We start from the raw sequence: 25,938 nt of genomic DNA, 5'->3' as shown, positions 1-25,938 counted from the left end.
AGTATATACCACACAGGTGAATAGTGCTTTTTGCGTGGGCTGTTGGTTTGGTGATTATCGCCTGCGCGTGTATCAACTCGGGAATCGACTTTCCAACTCTAGCTTGAAAAGAAACATTTACACTTATAGTGGTTTTTTAGCATATACCACATTGGTGAATAGAGCTCTTCACGTCGGCTGATTGGCTTATTCGGAATGAATAGTCGAACCTGTATTAAGCGGTTGGCTGTTAAATTCGCGAATTTTTTTTTTCCTGTTAAGCTCTGTCACTTTCACCGCTTTTCATCCTTGGTCATCCTTGACTTAGTCCCATCGGCCTGTTCGGGTTGTTACCATTTGCCTCTCCATGTTTGCCAGATAATATAATTCCCATTTCCGAAGCCAGCAATAAAAATCCACAATTTTAAATTGTTTTTCAATAGTACTTTGTGTGCTTCCTTGCTCATTTCTCTACCACAATCTACGTGTTTAATAAAGTTTAGCCCAGAATTTAGAGTAGCTTTCATTAGGGGAGTTACATTTTGACTCAAAAAAATTTAAAATACAAAAAAACAAAAACCACAACTACGACAACAACAACTACAACAACAACAACACCCAGATACAGACTGTATTATACTGTGGTAACAAACGAGGGAGACCTTTACCCCAAGCTATAGCAGATCTCCGGAAAATGGAACCACTAAGAAAGAACAGTGTGCTTCCTTCTGAGTTAGTCTCAAAGTTTTACACTGGAACGTCAAAGTTGACGCTTTCAAAAGTCACAACAGATGCCGTTAAATGGCGGTCTTAGTGGCGGTACTTGATAAAAGATGGGTTGCGTAGGAGAGTCACGGCCAGGAACCAGCAGTTGACAGCCTTTTGAGACATGCGCGGCTGACGGGGCCTGAAAGACAAAAAGAGAGGAACGGCAATATAAGCTGCGTTTGAAAGGTTTGGACGAGATCTGGAGGGACTTTGTCGAGTATTTCAAGTTAATTAACCTTCAAAAAATTAGTTCATGACAACAAAGGAATCATAGCAATAGAGAAAATAGGCCAAAAGAGAGAAATTTCTTTCGTACTTTGAGTAAGAAGGGAGACTAAATGTCTTTTGTTCCTTCACTATTGTTCTGGAATGGCAACGAAAAGTCATTTAAAACAAATATTACAAAGTTTCAGAGCGTCCTGCCTCGATGCCAAACCTACAATATACAGGCTCTGTCGGAGATCCGGCGACAAAATAGATGCCTTGAAACACGGTACTTGAAAACTAATTTTAACGTTTAGAACGGAATACTTAAGCATTTTAGACTCAAGGTGAAAAAAAGGTTACACACGTAGGGATGTTTCTTTTTCTCCTAATGAAAAGCTTTGAAACTGTTCTATATCACCCAGAATGCAATCACTTTTTTAAAGGTCGGCTTGAAAAGTAACTGTCGGTGAGATACGTCTTAGTTGCTCAAAAAACTGTGCAAACTGGCAAAAAAGAAAGGCTAACTTTCAATATTCCCGCGTGACCACAGAATGGATACGAAATGAATAGTAACCAACCGAACATAGCTCGCATCGTAAGTTTCTTCTCAACGTTACCCATTTTTTATCAAATCTGACTTGGGGAATGGGGTACGTTTTCTGCCTAATTTTCCAGGATTTCACACTAATAACGACGCTTAACAAAAGAAAATTATGTATTTCTTGTCCTCCGTGAAAAGATCATTTCTAGTATTCTGATTGGTTGCTGAGTGCCGGTTGCAAGTGCATATACAGTGCTGTGTTTTGATCTTATCAGGGAAACAAACGTGCCAATTGTCTCTAAGCTACAGTTGCCCATTCGTCTGTCCGCCCATTCGTGCGCACGCTCATCTGTCGGATTATCAATCAAGCAAATCAAAATCCTAGGAATGCATCATCCCAGCCGAGTCGTGATTCTGGAGACAGTTTACTTACACTCTTCCAGGAGCTGATGATCTTTTTCTCTGTCAATAAGCAACTGACAGAACACCAGCATCACGGGTTGTCTGTGGGCAACCAGCACAGTCACAAAACCAAGGTATGCGACAAAAGCTAGAAAGAAAATTAAGAAACTTTGAAGTGAGAGCCGAAGGTTGTCAAGGATCCCATAGGTTATGCTCTAGTTAGCATAATGAGAACTCTATAAATCTCGTGCAACGCTCTCGAACAATTAGACGTGAAGCTATTACGAATCGCTACGAAGCCACTACCGTTTGCTGCGTTCTGGGCAATTTGTTGGATCTTGTCACTAAAGAATTTCTGCTCGACCTTCCTTTCGTCCCTGAAGTCTTAAAGACATTAATTAATTGGTTAAAAGCTGTCTTAGGAAATAGTTAGCAACTTGGCAGCAGAATAGGTCTGAATGCTATATATCTCACTTCACATAGCCTCTGCCACTTATAAATTGCTTGTACTGGGTGCGTGCTACGTACCTTTGTCCCAAGCCTGGAAACCCTGCACCAGTGATGTTCGATCTATACGAGAGATGAAAATCACTCCTAAAAGCATGCCCTTTAGAATTCGCATAGAAGCAGAGAGAAGTCCAGGAATTATGTTGCAGAAGAAGAAATAGTACGACATGATGGAGAATAGCCGCCTATAAGAGAGAGAAAGAGACCAAAAACAAAGTGTTCACGATACGGGCTGAATATTTTAAGCTAAGTGACCCATAAGCAAGATGTGAATCTAGGAGAATTACTAATTAACCTGGATGCAACCAGTACAACACGCAACAAACCAACAACCACAACTACAGCAACAACAATAACCATCACAGCAACAAAACCCACAACACCCATCACCACCACAACAAAATTAATAACAACAATAAACACCCAAACAACCATAAGAATGTAGATACATGCCAAAAATCTTCCTGTTAGAGACGTCTCTGTCGGCGAGTTTTTGCGTCGACGTTCAATTAATCTATCGCAGCTTTGTATTGAACGTTCTCTCGGCGAGGCGTGAGTTGACCACTAAACATACAATAGCATATAACGTATACAATTAACACAATAATAAAATTTGCTGCGCCATTGGTCATCAGCAGCCAAATAGAGCGGAGTCCAGTTCGGTCTGTAGTCGTAACAAAATTTGAGAAAGAAACTAGACATCAGACTGATGTACAACAATACCTGTTATCAATTGTGACAGTGATGTTTGGATAAGTCGAGTCACGAAAGACGAAATGTGTTAGAAACAACCGGAACAACATCAGAAAAATAGCTGAGGCCAAAATGGCTCTGTAAAAAAAACATTCCATGAGTACTAGATTGCGTCTTTCGAAAAGCCTTCAAGTCTCACAATAATTATGAAATTATGATTATAATAATGAAACCAGCTTAGCCACGAAATCCTGATCCTGCAAATATGTTACTGTATCTTGTTTTGATGCTTAAACAATCTTTAGAGTTGCATCCTACATGTAGAAGAGTATTTTTCAATTGAGTGTCGAAAGTAATCGATGATTGCTGTGATTTTGCTTAACTTCGCCGTGTGATTGGTCCAGAAAGCTCGCGTCACCTTCTCAACCAATCATATTCAAAACTTGAACGAATCGTGATTTGATCACTTGTGTTTTCCCGCCTTTTACGCAGTACGCCCGCAACGATCACAATAACCATACGACATATACACCGATGGCATTTCATGAAGTGGAGCAACATCAAAAGAGAACTGACAGCAGACAAGACAAGTCCTGCTTCTATCCCGCCTACACAGAAAATTAAAAAAAAGAAAAAATTATCATCAAAATTTATCACCTAACCAAGTTTATTTACTCATCTGTCGTTCGTAATAGTTTTTCCTGTTTAATTGTCTTATTAGCGGCTGTTTGAAGCCCTGAGTTAGGATTGTATATTTTTCTTTTTGGTTGGTGCGTCTACTGGTTTGTTTCCCTCTCTTGTTGGTCTGTTTCAGGAAGGTTTGGGTCGGGTAGAGAACGGGAAGGAGGTTTGACTCGCGTCGAAAACAGGAAAGAGGTTTGGGTCGGGTCGAAAACAGGAGTGAGGTTTATGTCGCGTCGAAATTTGGGTCGGGTAAAAAACAAGAGGGAGGTTTGGGTCGGGTTGAAAATAGGAGGGAGGTTGTACCGTTGTACTTATGCCCCCTCATTATAGATATATCCTCTGACGTAATGTGATACAGTGCCCAATCATATCTTGTGATCTATCGAGCAACACGCGGCTTGGGACTGGTTAAGAGACTCCGTTGTAGTTCTGTCTTTAAGCAAAAGTACTCATTCAAGGGGGTCGGGATAAGTGGAAAATTTGACCAGTATTTTCCAGTAACAGCGGATGAACAACTTCTTGCTGATTTCAGGAAAATTTGCTATCTACATGGTCATTGCTAACCAGATCATTGGCCTTTCTCTCACACACATTACTTCCCTGCAGTCTTGCTTTATTTACACTCTTCACTGCTCGACTTGCGACTCCAATGACAACATTTTACCCACAAGCTAAGACAAAAGCTCAATGTGGTGCCATATCATAATTGATTTATTTTCTTTAATAGTTGAAGATCATAGATTATGATTCGTCGACGCAAAATTATATATTTTTTGACGCTTCATCCTGATCTGCTAGAGGTGAGATCGACTGAGAGGTCAAAGTTGTGATTATTTGTCTGCGTCACGAGGTCTTCCTTCAGTCAGAGAAGTTTGGCCTTCAGTTATTTATTTGGAATACTGTGGGTTTTTGCTGTATCGCACTGAGCCCTCCGTTAAAAATGTTAAAGTAGTAGATTGTGATTTTATTGCGGTTCCGCTGATTATAGTTGTTACACCTTGCTGCATATTTTATACTGTCACAAATCTAGAGCGCTCTTTTGTTATTCCACAGAGCACTTCAAGCTCAGTGATCTGAAAGACAATGATCTTTGAAAACCAAATTCCTCACGTGAAACTTATGAGCACGTACATCACATGAAAGCCATTACGGCAGCCGTTCACGAATATACACTATCCCCTGAGCCATGCTCGTTTTCTATCCCATCACCTAAACACATCTCTTTTTTAGTACAGTTTCTAAATCACTGAAGGATACATTGCACTTGTGGATGGATTTGTCATAATCTTCCCCGTTTATGACAAATTTACACAAGGATCAAATCGAAAATCGGGGTAAAGATAGCTACGGCAAGTCGGTAGGATATAATCCACTTAAAGGATGAATTTCATAGAATTCACCCCGTTTTTCTAGAGTTCACTGATCAAATGAAAAATCTGGGTAAAGATGGTTACGGTAAGTCCGAAGGATTTCTTCCTCTTAAAGGATCAATTATAACAGAATTTAGCCCTTTTGAAATTGTCAAACTTCGAGCGAGGAAATCTTTACGATCTTCTTACACTTTTGCATTGCTTCTCTCCCCTAGATTATAGCACTCGAGCTACCTGTGGGCTGGAAACTTTAAATCTGTATCGAAAGTAATACATAAAATGCACTTATGTATGTAGGTATGTATGAGAAAAGAAATCGAGCACAAAAACAGTAATGAGCGTGATAAACTAATGACCACGGTGACGATGACCATGGAGCGTGATTCACTCCGTAAGCAATTCGCACAGTCAGTCGGTCAATCAGTCATTCTGCCATCACAGTATTACCAACAGCGAAAGCAAATGTACAATAGTATAATAAAATTATCTAACTCACCTGAAAGATCGTTAAAGCGCCAACCAATGAATTGCATCGAAAATTTGAGATCTAAAAGTGAAATTCAGGCAAAGTTAAAACAAATTTTAACAACAAACGACTGGGTGTCATTTAAATCATCTCCTTATTCAAATGGTTCCTGATCGTTGCTCAAAGACATGGCGCGGCAAAACATCTTTACATTTCCGTTGTTTGTAGAAACGACGAGGCAGCCTTGAAAACCAGTTTAATCCAACAATATTCCCCCTGTTTGAAGCAAAACAAAAAGAAATTATACCACCGATCCTGAGTAATTAGAAAATCATGATCATCTGAACGAGCTTAGGCGACGACGAAAGAAATATGTCACCGTCACATATGGACATATGGCTTAAATCATTCATCACCGATGTATGCATCAATCCCACGTTTATGTTATCGTTGGTGATCAATGACAGCTCTTTTCTTTACGTACACGTTCTTTTCAACCAAACATGACAGCGTTACACGTAGGCCAAAGGAATCAAGACTGATTGGAGCGCTTTCCAGACCAATCATAAAGAGTAATGAGTGAATTGAAAGATTCAAGTATAAATGTAAAAGCTTTTAGTCAAAAATTCTGCAGTCTGATTGGCTTTGTTAATCCTTCACTATTTAGCAATATTTGAGCAACAGACCGAACTTTCTACCGGTGTACCGGCATAGTAACCTGTTTGAGTTGTTGGGAGAACACGACAAAAGTTTGTAAATCACTCACCTCAGGCTCTTTATTAACAAATTTTTCCCGCTTTCTTTTAACATCCCAAGTGGGTTTTCACGCTGGTAAACCTTTAAAAATTGAGGTCTGTTGCTTTTACAGTATAACTTAGAACAAAGCAGATGGCTTAACCAGTACAATAAACGGTAGGGTTTTAACTAATCAGGGCGTAGTATCTAAGTTATTCTACAAGGCGTAGCAGTTACGAGTGCGATGTCTGAATCAATCATAACGCAGAGAAAACCACAAGCAACAAATCTTATCGGTTAAGAATAAACCAACAAATCATAGAAAACTTAGTAACAAGATAAGCTTGTGTTTTTATCCTCTTTGTTTACAACCGTATAGTGTCAGGCTAATCCCTTAAAAAAAACTAACTCTCTATCATGACGCTGATAGATGTATTCTGTACCCGGTCACTTCTCCGACATGTCAGCTCGCCAATACCATTGGTCAACTCGTCAACAGTGACATATTTGATCCGAGACTGATATTCAATACTAATTAGTGATATACAGTGCGTAACGTGAATAGCCTATGTACAGATTATAAAATAAAGGGACATGTCTTGCGGTTAAGTTATTAATGCTCGGCTGATTTCTACTGAGAGAATACTGTTATTTTCCTGAAAATTCTGTGCTTGATTTTCGATTCAGGCTTTGCCCTCATAAGCTGTCAGGTGCTAGAGATCTCGTGCGAATAATCTTACCGTGGGAAAAACCCATTTTACAACAATTTATCTGAAAAAATTTTCATGTAGTATATTGTCAGGGTTTGGTATCCAACCCTGCTAGATTATTAATTTTAACCGCTTACGAAATTGATCCTGGATGCAGGACTTCCGTCGTGTGAGCGATCTTCGTTTCTCTGGCCAAACGCGTACCGCGGACTTCGTCGCCACCCTGGAAAAGAAAAGCTGATGATATTTTGTCAGCAGTAAAAGCTTCCACACAAACTTTAACCACAGTTACCCTTATCTGAGGATGGTTCCAGACAATTTATGAAGTACAGAGAGGGAGCAAGCAGTAACTCCTCCCAATCTCCATCCTTGGACAGCTTTTTATAGCCAGCGTACAAAACTGTGAGACGATTATCACGAAAATCGCGAGTGATCGACGAAATATCGCGCCATAAAAACACTTATCTTGTAAATGTCGAAAGTAACCATTATCGCTTTGTTTATGCTTTACTTCGCTCTTTGACTGGTCCAGAAAAATTGCACTATTCTTTCAACCAATCAGATTCAAAGCTAAAACCAATCCCGCGTTTCAGAATGTTTGGTTTTTTTTACTTGGACTTGTCGTATGGCTCTGAAAGGTAGAAGCTGTTGTTAAGACAATGACGATATAGTATTGAACCATTCAAACGAGTTTTTCTCTGGGCGATACATCTTTTCAACTCATTGATATACATTATCGTTATGTACCCTGTTTCCTTTTTCAGATCTCTAGGAACGTTTCAATTTTCTTTCGCATACTTTGCGAGAGAGTGGTGGTTTCTTATATTATCCTTTAAGGCGGAAATTGGCGCACGGCTAGCCAGAATTGATCCCCTCGCACATGCCGGATGTTGAACTGCTGTGTGTCGTGTTCCCCACAAATGACTTACCCTTCTCTCAGATGGGAACCACTTCTTTCTCACTTCACGGTAAAGCAGGATACCGAACCTCATCTAAATGAATGCAAGGCAAAGGTTGATTAGAACTGACCCCAGATATGTCAGGTAAAATAATTCCTTCTGTTACTCTCCCTTAGTGGATAAAAAAAGTAATTCAAGAATGAATGAATAAATAATAAATAAATAGAATAAAAGAGTAAAAATATATATATATATTAATAAATAATTAAATGGGAGCCGGTCATTATTCATCACCTGGGGGAGGGGGTAGGGGCAGGAGGATTTTGGTTCATTATGATCAATTGGATCTGATCACCCCCATAAGACTCTGTAATATCATTACAACCCCCACCCCACTACACCCCGCACACACACACATACGCACCCCCCCACACACACACACACACACACGCACGCACACACACACACACACACACACACAAACTTGAAAATAAAACCATTTGGTTTTTTTATGTTCCAAACAACATATATACACTCACTGACCCCAGTGAACACGCCTTGTAACTTGTGGCAAGGGAAAATTCCGTTGGCTAGATTATCCAAATCGTAGCGCGCTCGTTAAAAGTAGTGAAACGTGCCATTTCGATCGCTGTTTTTCCAGCTGCAGGCGATGCAAAAAGGGACAATTCTAGAATGATTTATTTTTCTTTAACATGTGTCCCGGAAATCTCGTGGGTTTGATGTTCAACTACTAACACGCGCTTAAAAGTTCATTCATCGCTCACACGTACAAATCAGAGGAGCTGAGTATATTCTGCGAACTATATTTCTACTTTTAAGAGGCAAGAGAAATTTTCATGACACAAGTGCAAGACTCTAATGTCAAGTATATAATGTCAGCACATCACATACTTTATGGTTGGAATGTTATCTTACCTCCGGGCGTCTCGCAAATGTAGGCATTTCTTCTAGGCGTAGAGATAACATGAAAGAGGTCTCTTAGATATTTCCGCCCATTTGTCGTTACTATTTGGCTGAAAATATCGCCATTTCGAAATATTTAGTTGTTCTCCACTCACCCAAGTCCAAACCCCGCCTTTCTTCTCTAAACCAATGTGCCACGCACTAGTATTCCAAGTACCACCTTTTTGAATCTCTTAATTGATAAACTGCCATTCTTCTTCAGTTTCGATGGAGACTAAGTAGCCTCCCTGACTGGAGCAGACATTCCTGTTGTTAACCCAAACTCTTTCCCATGTTGAAAAGATGTAAGAGGAGTTTTTGAAACAGGTTGCTTGGCATTCTATGAGAAGCAAATAAATAAATAAATGAAAAATTTTCTACTGACGATAACGATAATGCTGACACGAATATAGAAGCGATCCTCGATCCTCGATCCTTAAACAAACGATGGACATCAAAAACCCTCTACCTCACTAAAGCAAAAATTAGAATTAGGCTTCGTTTTACCAGTGGAAATTGTGCAGATCAGGGTAGTAGCGCCGTTATTCTTTGAATTTTTTCTTTTTTTCTCCAACTTACGTTTTAATCACGTAATTCTAACAGGAAGTCTATGACTAATTATGTGCATAATCGGTCAGATATTATTTTTTTTCCCGTTCAATTTAAGGTGCATAAATGATAAAATTGGAATTAAGCTGCCTCACCTGTTCCTGACAAATCCACCAACAAATGAAGGAAAAAATAAATAAATTGATTGTTAACTCAAGAATAACATTTGAAACAATGAAAAAGTTTATCAGATTTCGATTTAGACGCTGCTAATGTATTTTATTTGCTACATACCCTTTAACATCTACCCAGGACTTTTATTACCTTCCCTAGGGAGGAGACGGAGAAATTTTAAAAAATGCCGCATCTCCGCAATTTACCAACCAGCTGAACAAAACTTGTGTAAAATTTTTTTAAGGATACGGTAGACATTCGCGAATGTCCATCGGAAAATTCTTTAAACAGGCTATTCAGAGTGCAGCTAGATTATAAAACAATGAAAACGATGTAAAATGCACTATCCAGAAAAAATAGTGTTTCGTTTTAGCTCACAACAATTCAAAACGGACGACGGCTGTTTCTTTAACCAAATGAATCGGGTATCAATTCTGACCGCTTGAATAAAAACTTCCGCACAATTTGAATCTTGATGGTTGGTTTCCAAAATCTGTGAGGATTTTTCCATATTCTTGGGTGTTACTAAATTGTGGATCAGCAGACCGTGGAACCTGCGGAACCCACATATTTTGTTTTTTGTTGTTTTTGGTTTTTTTGTTTTGCTAAAAGAAGAGCATTGAGATAAGTATAAGTTTGCTTGCGGGTACAAAGAAAAATTTAAAAGAAATTATATGTATTAATTGTCCATGACGTCCAACTTGGCGAGCAGTTAGCAGTCATCTACTCTGAGTGTTAATAACTGAACAATAATTCGAAAGCTGTAACGGTTTGGGTACCGCGATATTTGAATAACGCCTCATCCGAAGGCTCTCAGTGAACCTAAAATTTGGAATTCGTTGTAAATGACCCTGGAATGAGGAACACGAGGTGTAAAGTAACATTATCGCCCGTGATCCTCGTAGAATTTCGGGGTGAACCATTAAACATGACTGGAAAGAGGGCTGTATTAAAAACCCAATCTTATAATTTTTAATTTAAGCATAAATCAAAATAGAATCTCCGAGTGGCTGTAAGGAATTCCATAACTGAATTTTAATACGTAAATATTGTTTAATTTTAAGAGTTGTTTTAATTATTTTTTCTGTGAATGCACTTCACTTTAACCCCTCAGCGCATTCTTAAAATCAGCCATCGAAATTCATGAATAGTGATGGTGTTTTAACTTATTACGAGTAAGGAAAAAGTACACCAACCCAATCAATTTTTTTCCAAACCCCGGATGGAAAGTTAAAGTATGTATCTGTCTAACCTAATGCTAATTTAAGTGGACCCTGTTGGGTAAGTAAGTTCGATCGCTTGTCTAAGCTCGTCAAATGTTTAGCAGCTATCTGACGCATAAAAAGAGGAGACACGTTTCCCTTTTCACATCTTGTCATAGTGACATAAAACGATAGAAACTAAGCTATCTGTTCCTGTTATCTTAAATATAGCTGCAAAAGCTGTTGTGCAGACAACCACGACGCGAACAACATGACCACCGCATGAATGTCTGTCTTGTGCTATTTGATCTTTGATTTCTTTGCACTATATGGAATCTAAAAGGCTTCAGGAATCCAATTTACGAGAGATCCTTCTCTAATTAATAACTAAGAGTTTATTGCGCACATCTTTACAGGCTGGCTTGTTTTGTTTTAATTAAGAGTGCCAAATAACCGCCACCTGACATTTTTTCTCAGATTGGTTTCACAAATTGGAAAGTTAGTTTCGACAGTTTCGTAGCTACAGCAGAACAAACAGGGATAACTAGCGTCGTACTTACCCAGTCTACAACATATTAAAAAGGTTTTGAAAAATTTTCGGGATTTAGTTCCATTTATCATCCACTTCATAATGCCTAAGATATGTAAAGGTTGCTGTTAAGAGCTGTAGTTACACTAAAGTTTGATTCATCTCACCTGAGAGTTTTGGATTTGCAGCATCCTCGTAAAACGCTTTGGTACTAGTTTGAGTTTAATGCAAATCATGGTCTGTGTTCGCATATTCATGGCTATAGTCTCCATTTTTACTTTTCTGTCATAGACGGACCAATAGACAAAAGGCAACTTGCACCAGATGTGGACCATTGTTTTTCTTAATACAATCGAAAAACCTCACGGCATTAAACCACTTTTTGTAGTTGAAGTTTTGTAAAGAAGCAGCTCAAAAATAATTGATGTTCAGAACTATTGTCTTTATGAGCTCTGCTAATGAAAATGATTATTATTCATTCATCTCGCCGATGACATACTTAGCGTTTCAGTTGGTGGGTCTAATTAATTCGTATGCCTTCAACTTTGATGGACTAATTCGCTCATGTGTTAATTAGCGAGTATTATTACTTTCACAGCGCGGCAAACTCCGACATTTTACTCTCTTAGAATGTCTCTGCGCTCATGGAATAATCGATAATTTATTCTGGAAAATTCCCTAGTCCTAGCTGCGATTTATTTAGTCAATCGAAGCTTAAAGCGTTTTGACCTATCGCATTTGAGCGGTGTAGAGAGAAATGTGCTTGTATATTCTAGAATAATTCTTTTTTTTTACTCTTCCGTCTTAATCGTATGCTTCGTCATTCATGTTTGTTTATAAATGGGTGTGACATAACCTCGACTGTTGTAAATTTTTAGGCACAATTATATAATCGACTCCTTCTCTGGCTTGTTGAAATTTCTCTTCAATACTACGTCTCCGCTGTAGTGATATTTGGAAACCGGGCCAGTGGAAATATTCGGCATTTCTATCGCCAAGCTTTTTCCTTTAATAACAGCGTTTGGTGAGAAGTTTGTAAACTCAATAAGTGAAACGTCGAATATGAAATAATCATGCCGTAAGCGCAAAAAGTTGGCGCGTAAGAATCACAAGATAAATTCGTTCAATTAAAGGTGCGTGCTAGAGTGCTTCTTAAAGAAAGACAATTCGTGATATCTTGACATGAATTCCCGCCTCATCTGTAGTAGACTGTGGTCTTATTCGAAGGAAAGTCATCAAGATACTGAGCTATTAGAAATTTGAATTTATGAATTGATTTACTTCGATGAATCTTGCCTACAAATATAATATTTAATATCTCCTAAACTTCCTGCTCCTTTCATCTTGTTCAATGTTTTTTAAGAGTTACTTTTGCGCAAAAAACATATCTTGGTATATCAGTGTGAAACAGTGAGAAAACTTCAACGAGGAATGGGAAGAATCTTTTTCCTCATACTATGTAGTTAAAGTTGGAGAATGTATGAAGCTATCTATTTCCCGTGTAGACTTTGTACCAACAGGCTTTACTCGCTATTAAAGGCCATCACTTAGTCAAATTTGACCAGCATCCCTGTAAACAGCAGCTGCGTCCAAATTTTTTTGTGAATAAATAGGAAAAGGAAAATAGTAAATGATGTGTGAGGTCATATCATACATATTTAATTCCTTTTTTAAAGATCAGAGAAAAAAATGTTTAGCAGCAAGTAGTCCAGGTATACCAATCACAATTACCAGCACTAATCATAAACTCACAACTTCAATGAAAGCCACAAAAGCGACGAATATCCAGATCAGGTTGTCAGACGAGGAAAGCCAGCAACTAAACTCGAAGAGGTGAGAGACACGAAAGAAACACAAATTGTCAGCAAATGAAATGATACCTGTCTCAAAATATATGAAAAAACAAAACAAAGAATTAAATGCAACGAATTAAAAGGAGAAGAGCAAGAAGAAATCGTCGACGTTTTTTCTTACTATTTATCACTCGTATAGCTTCGTAACCCTTCTTTTCCAACAGCGATGCCAAGTGACATGGCCACCATGATCACTGGAAGACCTACCCATAAAGAAAGGAAGGAAATCAAAACATTTTACTGCATGACAACACCAGATTTTGCGATCCGAAAGCATGGTTACAGTTACCAGTGCTTTAAAATAATAAACTCACCCCATGAGGTAACGTGATACATGTACATCTTGGTGTTAATGTTGTAAACCTTCACAACGAAGAAGTAGAGATAAATTCCCTCAATCAGCATCCAACAGAAAGTGGTCATCAAGAAATACTGCATCAGAGCTGCTATTGTAACACAGACAGCCTGTGGAAAGAAAGAGTTTTCGTATAATTCCCGTGGTGCTCCTTTCGACAAGATATATACGTTGCAAAGAGTAAACTCATTCTATGGATAGAAGGAGAGGCCACTGACTTTGTTTTCTGTGGCGTTCATTCCGGCGAGGAAGATGATCTGTCCAACTCCAAGAGACGTAGAAACACTCAGACGAATTTGAGAGAGAGGTTGACGAACATCTCTGGTGAATTAATAGCAAAAACAAGGAGAATGAATGAGACAAAAGCAACAACAATAACAATAACAAAGTGAAGACAACAAGAACAGCAAAGGAAAAAAAGTCAGCAAATTGCTGCAGAAAGGACAAAAAAGGAAAACATTCATAAACCGTGAAACCATAAGCTGTTCAGAAACTCTTGATGAGGCGTGAAATGAAGTTTGAATTTGTGAAGTATTCGACATGCATGTTCTCATTTGCATAGAGACTTGTATTGAGATCTCTTTTCTCACCAGCATAGTTGAGGAGAGTTAAGAATCGACCTAATTAATATTCAGGTACACTACTTACGTGAGGCAAGAATAAAGTATTAATGTTAAAAGTATCCCGACGATGGAAAGGCTCAGTCCCACGTAAATGATAGTTTCCAGAATTTTTTCGTACTCCTCGGTGAGCTGTTACAAAAAAAAAGAAAAAGAAAATGAAAGGAAAACATTAAGTTACTTAATTGAGCCCATAAAATTATTGGGTAAGACAAAAATTATTTGATTGCCTTTGTGCTGCCGTCGTAGTCCAATAAGACGCCAAAATGCGTCAAATGATTGCAACTGCAAACTGTTTCTTCTGAGTTGCTTTTTGATGTAATTACATGGCATCCTTCCTCTGAAAAGCTGTCACACATGAAAAAAAGTAAGTTAACGAGGCGCACAAAATTATTTCTTGTCTGGGGAAGAGGTAATGTTCTATAATTTTTCGCGCTTTTTCCTCCATTGAAGTCTTAGTTGGGACAACATTTCAATCAGACTTCTCCTCCTCTCTTTCACGAAAGTGTTAACTTGCACAAAAGTATCTGACTGAGAGAGTATATTCATTCTCCTCCGTAGTTAATTTAATTGAGAAGGAATATATACTTTACAATGGTGTTTTGTAGTTTTTTTACCTTTCGCTTAAGCCACTCCAAAACATACAGCGCTTTTCTGCTGTCAAGACCTGAAAATAGATTTTATCGTGTGAGAATAAATCAAAACAACGCATAGTAACTAATTTTCATCTTACCTTCAGGTTTTTGAACTTAAGGATGACATTTTCTCGCAATTTCTCTGGTTTGGGGTCCACAGCTACGGCTATTATCCTGGAGTTGAGATACCTATAAAGGAAATTGTATCTGAAAATGGACCAGAACCAAGGAAACAATGTTACATACTTTTGGTAGATTTAAGCAAGGTGGAATGGTCAGCGACAAGCAGGGAGCCTTTGTATGTTCAGTTTAGTTGAACTTAGATCTTATGTGTTATCGTGTGATGTGTTTTGGGGGTAAACGAAGTGGAGTAATATGAAAATAACGTCACCTTTGATTGTCTGTTTCACTCGTGATGGCTTGATCTGTCAGAAGTAGTTCATGCAGATTCTTGTACACAAATGCAACTACCAATGATCCTTAAAAACCCCAAAGAATCAAATTTAAAAAAACCCACAAAATTGAGATTTTCATCAGGCTCTGAGGTATGTGAAATTGGAAGGAAGGCGAATGATTAAAGAAAATAGACTGTGTACACATTTTTATGAGGCTTTATTTCAATACAGAAATTTCGATTGGAGAGACCAAGGTAATGAAAAGTTGTAAAGTTAACACGCTGGTTAATACGAACCACTGTCCTCAAAATTTGATGAAGCGATATCGATTCTCGCTTGCCATTGTTGTTCCTCAAAGTGGAAGCCACTCGCATTCTGGCGATAGACTTTTTGAATGACCAAAACTGTCGAAAAAAAAAACAGTCAATGACAAATGAAAGCACTTACGGTGAAATTTACAATATCACATATACACAAACTTACGTTCTGCGGTGTACCCAAAATATGTCATAATCTTATTGAATGGAAGTGTATTTTTTTGTATCTTATTTGCCCTTCAACGACTATTCGACAATTTCAACCATTTTAAAACGTTTTTTCAATGTAAAACTGATTAAAAGTGAGTAGTGCTGCACTGACCCCAATTGTGAAAACTCACTTCATTCCTCAAACCGTTTGGTCGGAGAACTATAAAGTTCATTAGGGAGTTTTTAGGAGTACAGTTAAAAATCTTGCATTTACAAGTATATGCATCGCAGTCGATAGGCAAATTTTGAGCTCAGTGTATAGTATGAAGTATGCGGAAAGTATTTGTAAGATTTGACAATTTCAGTTAGTAAAGTGTTACTCACCAGTCTATTATTTAAGAAAAGTTTCAATAAACAGAGCGAGAAGAAGGGTTTCACAATTTGAAAGATTCTGATTTTCTATTGTTGATTGTTCAAGAATACCTTGAATTTCGTTCTTCACCGCAAAAAATCAAAGTATTAAACAAATTGAAAGAACAGATGAATCGATGACATTCAACGATAACATTTCATGTAGGTTGGGCTTATAACAACCCATTCGGTCAGTCAGCAAGTCAGTACAAAATAGAGGAACAGACTTTGAAACCAAACAGGTTTAGAGGTCGAAATCTCACCCATCGTTGGGGAAATGATCCTTTCTGAAGGTCTCATTCCACTCAGGTGTCGTTTGCTATAATTAACAGCAAATTTCTCCACGGCCTCTGCCACCTTAAAGATGGATTTTTTCAGAGTTTTAACCTCTTCTATATCGGCCTTGTTTTTTGTGACGTTCTTGATTTTGAAGGTGAAATCTTCAAACACAGTTACAGCCTCCTACAATCACATAAAATATTTCCAGGTTATTAACCAGCCAGTCTCAAATGTGCAATAAATATTAAGAACGCGAAAAAAGTCTAGCAGGAGGCCCCAAATGGTGTCCAGGGTATTCATTGGCTAAAGAACTCTTTTAGGAGCCTGGATTGTATTTTAAGCCTCATCATTTTCTCTCATATAGCTTAATGGTGGTTTCTACTTAAAGGTCAGATATTTACTTTTTATCGTTTAAAAACATATATCAAGGTTAAAACGCCTTTAAGTTATGAAAATTACATACTTGTATGGAAGCCCTTTTGGTAATATTTATTCCGCCAAATCTTGAAACATACTCATTTGCCTGGAATAAAAATTAATGTCTGTCACATTTGTAAACGGAGAAGATCCTGAAAATGAACATGCATAAAAACGCTAAATGACTATTTAGGAAACATACCAGCAGCTGAACTGGCGATTGTGACGGCGACGGCGACGGCGACGGCGAGGTTGTAAGTGATGAATCTATAAAGAAAATGTTAATCAAGACTACCTCATACTAAAAAAATGCCTTAGTAATACATTGTAAGAGCAAGAATGCCGACTTTAAGCGGCGTAAGGAAATGGCCGCTATGAACTTTAAAAATTCCTAAATGCACTCGATTTTTGATTGGTTAGGCAGAACACTCTTATTGTTTTCTTTGCACTATTTCGGTCTTTCGCACACGACTTGAAAGATCAATGTTCAGATACGGCTACACGATGTTTTTCGAAAACTTGATGCAAAAATATTAGTAAATGAAATAATAGTGAAAAAAAACATTCCTTAATCAGTGTTTAAACATATAATATGAGTACACATTTGCCCACTTTTTGTCATAACAGCTCGCTTCCATGGGGATTGAAAAATACGCAAAATTTGCGCGTGTATTTATTGTCAAACCACCGAATATGACGTATTCATTTCTTATTTCGTCTCGAACTGTTTCCGATTTACTGCCCTTTTTTAAATTTTTTTAGCTTCACCGAGATCGTCTTTGTGGAAAATATTTGATTCAGCGTTTTTATTTGAATAATTTGATGGATTTGTTAATTAAGGCATAACGAGAGAAAATGATCAGGAAGCTCCTTGTCCAGGCTTTGAAATATGTCAGTTGTGAGAGGATTCACATAAAAGCAAGTATCTATCTGATCTTCTGTTGTAATGACCACTAGAAACTTCTTTGCTTGAATTTAGGTTTACAGGTTAAAAAACTACTGTGCATGTTTTCAGTCAAGCAAACAGAAACGCACAACGCAAAGTGAAACTCGAATTGTTTACTCATTATAACAACCTTAGTGAAAAGTAAGTGAAAACGTGACTCTAGCCTTCTACCGTATTTATTTTTCGTGTTACAACGGTTTTTTTAAGCCGTAACACTCTAAGAAATTTGATATGTTAGGGAAGGGTCGCACTTGGGACAAGTTTTCCAAATTATGTTTACTTTACGGTTGAAACCTATCGTCGAAGAAAATTTCCAAGCGCGGCTCTAATTTTTGCAATTAAAAAAAAGATTAATTTGAAATCGTAGAAAACATCAAAAGCACCTTAGTGCTTGGGTGGGGCAGGCAGATTTGAAAAGAGTCAAATTAAACAAAAGAAATCCCAGCGGTGACTGTCAACGCTTGTAAGTGAACCTTGGAGAACACGAGAGAACTTTCTAAATCTTTGCGCTTAAGATATGGATGGTCGTCAGTTATATTATGGAAAATCTCATCCACAGGACGCGTATCTTTTCTTCCGAGCTGTGAACATGAGCTCTAGTTTCGAGTCTACTTCAGTTCTCATTGTGTGAAAACACTGGCAATTTCCTCTCACTGGTGCGACTCTACTCCTTTCGGTTGCGATTACGTATTTCCGTGGTATTTTATCTCAGAAAAGTAGAACAGTTTTCCCAGGTGCGATTCAAGGCAAACGTTTGAAAATAAATAAAGAAATCGATGATGGTTACATAAATACATCACAGGACAATTAGATTTTTGGATTAACCACAGCAAAGCCGTATGCTTTGGGGTGATAGTCATGTTTTGCTTAATTAAACGATTGTTGTAGAACCACTAACTTGTACACGAAACGCATCGTTTAATCTTTCAATTCACATATTGCCTTCCGATTACTAAACATGAAAAGCATCAGGTAATTTAGTGTTAACAACTGGGTTGAAAACGTAAATTAGCCACCGTAAAGGGTAAAAAAGCTGACGTTTCGAGCGTTAGCCCTTCGTCAGAGCGATTAGAGGAATTGTGGGTTGTGTGTGGATTTATATGTAGGAAGTAGAGCTACGCCATTGGTGGGAGTGTGGTGACGAGAAAACAGGAATAAATTAGTTGAATGAAAAGCGCTCGTTGATTCCGTGGAGATTAAGGGTGCCGATTTGGAATATAAATTTTTGTTCTAGTGTTTTACGGCTTTCCGAACTGCCTAGATGTAAGGAAAGGCCGCAAACTGTCATATGCTGTTTAGAATGATTAGCGACTGGTTTGGATGCGTCCTTGTCATTTCTTTCCACATCGCGAAGGTGTTCTCGGAATCGGTCACCCAGTCGTCTTCCTGTTTCGCCGATGTATAACTTATTGAAAAGCATCATACTCTTTTATAGAGAGTTTCGGTCGCCAGTTAGATTGATTAGGCACTCACCAGTTTTTTTTTCTCTGCAGGTTCGCGTGCACTCTATCTTGTTGCATTCTGTATAACACTCATCATCTTCACAATAGCAGGTCTTTTTGGTAAAAAAATGCTGTTCGCCGATTGTAAGGTTAAATTTTGTAGCCTTGCACGTCTTAAAAATGATATTCCCTTTGTGTCCCGTTTGAATGCATTGATATACCAATGGGCTATACGTCTGACTACAATACTGTTCGCAGGGCTTGGACTTGTGATTTTGCCCATTCTTGCAGAAGGTTACGGAACAATTAAGATTGCATTTGCCATCAGTGAAATTGCAATTCTGCATCCATCTCTTCTTGCCATATTCTAATGTGCAAGGTATTTCAACGTAGTCTTGATAATTGATCTGGGAAGAGTTTTCCCCAATAGCTGAAAAAGATGCAAGACAATATTTCAATAGATTGGTCCTGGTTTTCAATTATTATAACGAAGCTCGATAGTAAACGTCAGGAAAGTCGCTGTGGATCAAAACATTTGGGTCATCTTGCGTATCGAACGCGTTCGTCGCGCGACCGAGTCCAGACCTCCCTCTTTTTTCGCTCTGCCGCTACTATTGCGTTGTCAACTATCGCACTCCGGCTGTTTCACGAGATAAACGTCTAGACAGGCTTATGTTTCAAAAAAATATAATAATGGTAGGAATTGCTCCATGATGAGCAGCAATGCCATGATATTCAACAATAACTCAAGCATTTGTTTATACCTTTGTCCATCAATTAACCAAAGTAAATTTCCTTCACGTTTGGGAAACAAAAGAAAAACCGGGTTTCTCGCACGCATTTAACACTTACACCTGAACATGTATAGCTGTCTCTCCTATGGCGTGATGAACCTTTCCCTACGCGCCCTTGTTTTTACAGTGTAGTATATAGATTTAATGTGGTCTTACCTTTTGGTATTTCACAAATAAATGGCAAAGTCGGAACATTTTTGCTGGGAGGGACTTGACTTGCAAGGTGGCCCTGTTGCTCATTCTTGGCTAACATGCCCTTACTTCTGCCCCAACTTGGTTCTCCCGATTTACAAATAGTCAGTGGTCTTCCACTCACCCAGATCCAACCCCCATTCTCTTTTACCAAACCGATGTGCCACCGGTGTTCAGTGCGGTTTTGAATCTTATCATTAATAAAGTCCCATTCTTCTTCGGTTTCAATGGAAACTAAATCACCACCAAGGTGGTCCTTGCAAGTCCTTCTGCTCTCGTCCCATGTTTTATGCGTGAGATTAAACTTATAGCATGAACTTTCAAAACAAGCATGTTCGCTGTCTGTAGATTACAGGAGAGAACATAAAATAGCATTTGAAAACGAATTCTTGAAAGCATGAGATCAATGTAGTCACTTTACTTCATATGTTTTTACGTATATGTATATAGTAGAATATAGAGACATTTTAACTAAGTGTCTGTGTCTCGTATATGTGTTATGAACCTTTCACTAGTTCAAAATAAGCTCGTTATCTCGTCTTAAAGTACAATTTCAAACCTTTTTCATCTTAGTAACCCTCATTAACCTTGGTGGTGGTTCTATAGTTTAAGATGCAGCTTTGTTCCATGTCAGTTCAACGACTTATCAATGTAACAGAATCGCAACCTCCCCCTTTTTGGGCCAAATTTTATTTTAGCTCACACTTACATACCAAAAGTAATCACAGCCCTACCTGCTCTCACGGATTGCATCATCAAAGTCTGGATAGCTGAAGTACGAATGTAAAAAATAAATTTAGTTTCTTACTTTCACTGAAATATACTTTTCATATCATCAGAGTCACCTATTTGTATCGCAATTGCCGAAGTTGGAGGAGGCACACGTCTACAGAGTATTTCTTTGACGCATTCAATTTATTGATTAAAATGACTGAAGTTGTCTGTTATTCGTGGTTATCTATGGAAATTCACATTGAGGAAGGCACGACAATAAACTGATGAGAATTCCTAGTCGTGTTTCTCTCCACTTCTTGAGCGCTCTAGCCACTTCCTAACTGCTTTACTACAGAACAGCGCACATTCAAGGCTTCCCTACTTGTTTTGTAATAACGAGTCCGTTAAATTCCCCACGCGTTACTTTCAATTTTCAAAACAGAAATAGACTTCATAGGGAACAACAGTGCCGTCAACTTGCTCTATACTCTCATAAAGCACGCTGAAATAAGCCAATCACAATCCTTGTTAGAATGGTTCAAATAATCTGACTGGTTGAACTAGTTTAAAGCCATTAAAAATGTTAGGCCATCAAAGTTCACAAGCTGCAATGATTCACAAACTAAAATACCTCGGGAGGTTGAGTTTGACACGCCTAAGGTTCTTCAGTCCTCAGGCACAGTCTGAAGTTGAAATATTTGGTGAAATCCGGCCGAATTGTTACTCACTAAAACACCAAAATTTTTACATATGACAATTAGAAAACGAACTGCTTAAGGCATCTGTTTTATTAATGAACCGACGACAACCGAAATCACAGGAACATGAAGATTGCTCGGGACAGAACCGTAAAACTCGGCTGCTGTGACTTCCACTCAACGCAACCAAAAGGATATCAAAGCAAGCTCTTATTCTTTCCCTCGAAGGGCGGCTAATGTAATTTCTGAGGCTTGCTTCACTGCAATGACCGGAGAACGCCATGATGAGCAAGCTGCAATGAACCTAAGAATGGTCGTGGTCGCTCTGATACCGTCATAATTTATGATGAATTTTGACAGTTATGCCACTGACTACTTTTGTTATGTCAGTTATGTTTTGTAGAAAAGGTTGTGGTGATTCATCGTGGTGAATAACAATAAAAGCTAAGTTTTTCGTTTGTCTCACGATGTAGTCACGTGTGATGTAGATCCCGAAGTTTCGACTGCATACTGCTAGTCTTCTTTAGGCGATGAGGTCGACTGGTCATGCGTGATCTTATAAAGCATGATGCTCTGCCGTGATTAGTTGTTTTTCAACAGCTCTGATTGGTGCATTTCGATCCTTGCTGATCAGTGATTTGCTACCTCGGCGGTCCGCTGTCACACGGCTCTCCTGTTGTTGTGTTTTTTGATCATGGGCATCCACGCTTCTGGAATTTATATTTCACTATCCCTGTTGGTGTTGTTAGGGTGAAGTCTTATGTGAATTGCCTCTTTGACCCTGCGCGTGTAGTAATAAGGGCCACGATCAATAAACTTTACTTCTTTCCAGAGTGGCTTGTGTCCGTTGTTGTGGGAATGCTCTGAAACGGCGGAGGTCTCGGTACGGGCGAGTCGAATGTCTCGATCGATCGCAGGGTCAAGGAGACAATTCACATAAGACTTCACCCTAACAACGTCAACAGGGATAGTGGAATAGAAATTCCAGAAGTGTGGATGCCCACGATCAAAAAATCAACCAAAGAAAGCGCGCGTTATTTCCGAACTTTAATAGAGATTTGCCTTGTTAGCCGCGATGCGGTAGTGGTTCTATTTTTTGTGTACAAATTGACAATTTTTAATTCCTAATCTACTCCATGTGACAGGAAGGGACACTTCAATTATAACCCAATTTTAATTCATTGCATTCGGTGTCAAACAAAAGATATCACTGTAGCGCCTATCTATTATAGGAGCCTCAAAATGTTAGGCCAAAATTTGACTGTTTGTGTAGGTGTGTCATTGGATATGAATGAATATCAATTTGCTTTTAAAAGTTGTAATTATATAATTTTTAACATATCTTAAATGCTTGTTACTTTCTCGTCCGTTTTTTTTTTTTTAACTGTCATATTCATATGTTAATTTTTGTAATTAAGAAGGACTAAAAAAAAAAAAAGAAGGCCGGTGAGGTCGAACCCTTGTTCCTTTTTGTCACCAATTTTTTGTTGGAAACTCAAAAAAACTTTTCATTAAATATAAGTGATTGTACGTAGCTTTAACTACTCAGCTTCTACTGATCATCGTTTTATCGATCTAAATAGATGTAAATGATGTTTCAGCGTTAAAAAAGAATGGAAGTAGTCCACCAAGTTATTAATTTGCCTCAAAGTCAGAATAAAAACATGAGTCAGATGTTTTAGGTAGGTAGATGAAAAAACATATGTACCACTCCAATTATATCCAAACTCCGAGTTAAACTGTTGTTAAATTTTGCATCTGTTTAAACTTATTCGAATTCTGATTGAACCAAGTTATAACGTTCGCTCGCCAGAAGAAAAAATTACAAAAAAATTATTGAAAGCGAACGGTTTCATAAGCCGTTTAGCAAAGACAGGATAACAGCAAAAATCTTTTGTCGCATGATCCTAATTGATGCTGTTTGACACACCGCCATGACGTCTAAATTAAAAATTACTATGACTGCCGCACGAATGTGCCATTCTGGCTTACTTTTTTTCAATAATTTTGCATTGAACGGAAAGTAGATAAACACCCGGCCCCGTTTGATCAAAGGATGAATAAATTTATCCACTGGATAAGCTTATCCGGTATATAAGAAGACTATCCACTGGATAGTTATCCAGCGGATAAAAAGTTGTTGCATAAAGCACGGATAGCAAAGCGTATAACTATCCGATGGTTAACTCGCTCTCCAGGCATTTGCCATGGTGATAACTCAGGCGTTGCGTGATCTTTTCGCTTGCGCGTGCTAATTGCGAGACAATGTGGCAGAAAATGTTGCTCCTTCCCCAGCAAAGTGCGCCAGAAAACCAAACTTTACACCAGTCGAATGTGCAGTTATTTTCAAACAAGTGGAAGAAAATATTAAAATCATCAATAGTAAATTTTCCACGACACTTTCAAACAAAAATAAAAGTCGGGTATGGGAGTTAATAACTGAAAAAGCCAATGCGCCCGGAGTTGCAAAAAAGAACTACCATGGAAGTGAAGGAAAAGTGGAGAGAAATGGTCAGTGGAGCAAATAAAGAAAATAGCAAACGTTCTACTGCAAGAAAGAAGACCAGGGGTGGAAAGAAACCAGATGCCTTAAAGGCTACAACGGGAAAAATTATCGAGCCATTTGAAACAAACTTTCAGCGGCATTTTGGGCGGCATCGATTCTGTTAACGCGTGGTAATGTTTACAAATTGGTTGAGGTTGTGGTAATATTTCGGTGTAACCCGCAACGTGCTGAATATGCATATGTCTGCAGTACTTTGTTGTAATATGATGCAAGACAACTAATTATCTTTCCTTCTTTTGAAGAGTTTGCTTTATTTATAATTTTTTGGGGCGAAAAAATAGCCTGTAACTCGATAAAAATGTAATTTTTGTAAAGAAGCGTACGGTCGCGAGCGGCCGAACTAAAACATTACGGCCAGTGTTAGACCCAGGAAAGGATGATGCTATAGAACTATAATTTGTAGGAAGTTAAGTAAAGATTGTTCAATGATGATAGGGTGTAATAAGAAAAAAGACAATCCTTGTAATTTGCCTGCGTTCCTAAAATTCAATGAACCCTTTCTTTAAATAAATCGATCGAGAAGAGCCAAGTTGCCTTTTTTATCCTGGCTTCTAGATTAAAAAAAACCTCAACTTTTAAAACATTTCGACTCACTACTGGTCATTTTCTTCCATTTTGTTAGTGCTGTGAACAAACACTGCTTCAAGTGTCTAGTTCCCTCAGTTTTTTTATTCAAAAATAGTTTCCTAGACGGTTCGCATTACAGTTGTGCTCTAACCTGCTTATCAGAAATTCTCCATTAAAGAGGTTCTTGACAACAAATAGTTTTTTTAAATGAAAATAATTCCCGTTTATTTCAATAAATATATTGTCTAAATGAAAAGGAGTATTGCATCAAATTTTCTCGAGCAATTTGCAAGAACTGTATACCACTTTATGGTAGAACTGCTAACAGAAACTTATGAATTAAAGGGTTCATACATTTTGTACAAATTATATGCAGCAATGGTATATTTTATTGCTTCTCGTCCAAAACGATACCTGGATCTCAATTCAGAGTCAGTGTAAGACTCTAAGGGATCGAGCTGGCAGCGAAAAATTCTTCTCTTTCTACGACGTTGATTGTCGGGCAAGTTACACCGAAGAAGATGTAACCGTCGAGCGGCCATTTTTTTTTTTTTTTCCGGTGGATAAAAATTTATACTACCTGCCTAACCATGTATAAATTTATCCGTTGGATAGCGAGTGGATAGCGCTATCCATACTTTGAACAACCGATATGAAGCCATGGGTAAAATTTATCCGCAGGATAGCGATTTATCCAGCGGATAAGAAGTTATCCATCCTTTGAACAACCGGGGCCTGAAAACTAATGCTAAAAATCCGTTTATTTTGGAGATAATCTGGAAGCCTATAGCATATATCTGTAGAGCTTGGAACATTCTGTATTAGAATACCTAATAAACACAACATGAATTAGATTTTTAATAGATTTGCCCGCGTGTCGCAGGAAGTTGATAAGTCGAATCTTTTGCAAATGATAGTCAAGCGCTTGGCTTTCGTTGCTTATGATAAACTGACAGAAATATTAAAGGTAATACTTACCAAACGCACAACTTATAAAAAGGGTTTTTGCCATTTTGCAGCATTCAGTTTCACTCTTCATCAAGCCCCAGAAATGTACAAGTTGCCACGAGCAGCTGTCGGCAGACAAAAGTTACTGTATTTGGGCGCGGTAAATGAAAGGAAATTTCTTTAGTAGGAGTTAGAATAAATGCAAATGATAACACTCGGTCGACAGCTCATGACACGAGTCATCATTTTTTTTTCACTTTT

The 25,938-nt window shown here is 38.2% G+C and overlaps 2 protein-coding genes across 2 annotated transcripts; both read right to left on the bottom strand.

Moving 5' to 3' along the window:
* Nucleotides 1-789: 789 nt before the first annotated feature.
* LOC149051700 (stimulated by retinoic acid gene 6 protein-like) lies at nt 790-4,611 on the bottom strand. Its single transcript, XM_089214593.1, has 4 exons — nt 3,128-4,611; nt 2,426-2,589; nt 1,931-2,045; nt 790-946 (listed from the first exon to the last, which is right to left on the bottom strand). The coding sequence occupies exons 1-4, from the start codon at nt 3,253-3,255 to the stop codon at nt 790-792; spliced, it is 564 nt and encodes a 187-aa protein (XP_089070719.1). The 5' UTR covers nt 3,256-4,611.
* Nucleotides 4,612-13,549: 8,938 nt separating this feature from the next.
* On the bottom strand, nt 13,550-25,938 carry LOC149051699 (uncharacterized). The gene is made up of 12 exons (XM_089184391.1): nt 25,708-25,938; nt 20,919-20,954; nt 20,149-20,526; nt 19,230-19,628; nt 17,013-17,077; nt 16,857-16,916; nt 16,378-16,576; nt 14,940-15,640; nt 14,824-14,873; nt 14,235-14,338; nt 13,805-13,907; nt 13,550-13,696 (listed from the first exon to the last, which is right to left on the bottom strand). Exons 1-8 carry the CDS (start codon nt 25,766-25,768, stop codon nt 15,522-15,524), a joined length of 1,317 nt encoding a protein of 438 aa, XP_089040517.1. The 5' UTR covers nt 25,769-25,938; the 3' UTR covers nt 13,550-13,696; nt 13,805-13,907; nt 14,235-14,338; nt 14,824-14,873; nt 14,940-15,521.

The sequence above is a fragment of the Pocillopora damicornis genome, chromosome 1 (genome assembly GCF_964200805.1).
Source record: "Pocillopora damicornis chromosome 1, jaPocDami1.2, whole genome shotgun sequence".
Classification (NCBI taxonomy): Eukaryota; Metazoa; Cnidaria; class Anthozoa; order Scleractinia; family Pocilloporidae; genus Pocillopora; species Pocillopora damicornis.
Note: the sequence above shows the minus strand (reverse complement) of the source record. Positions and strands in the feature narration are given on the sequence as shown.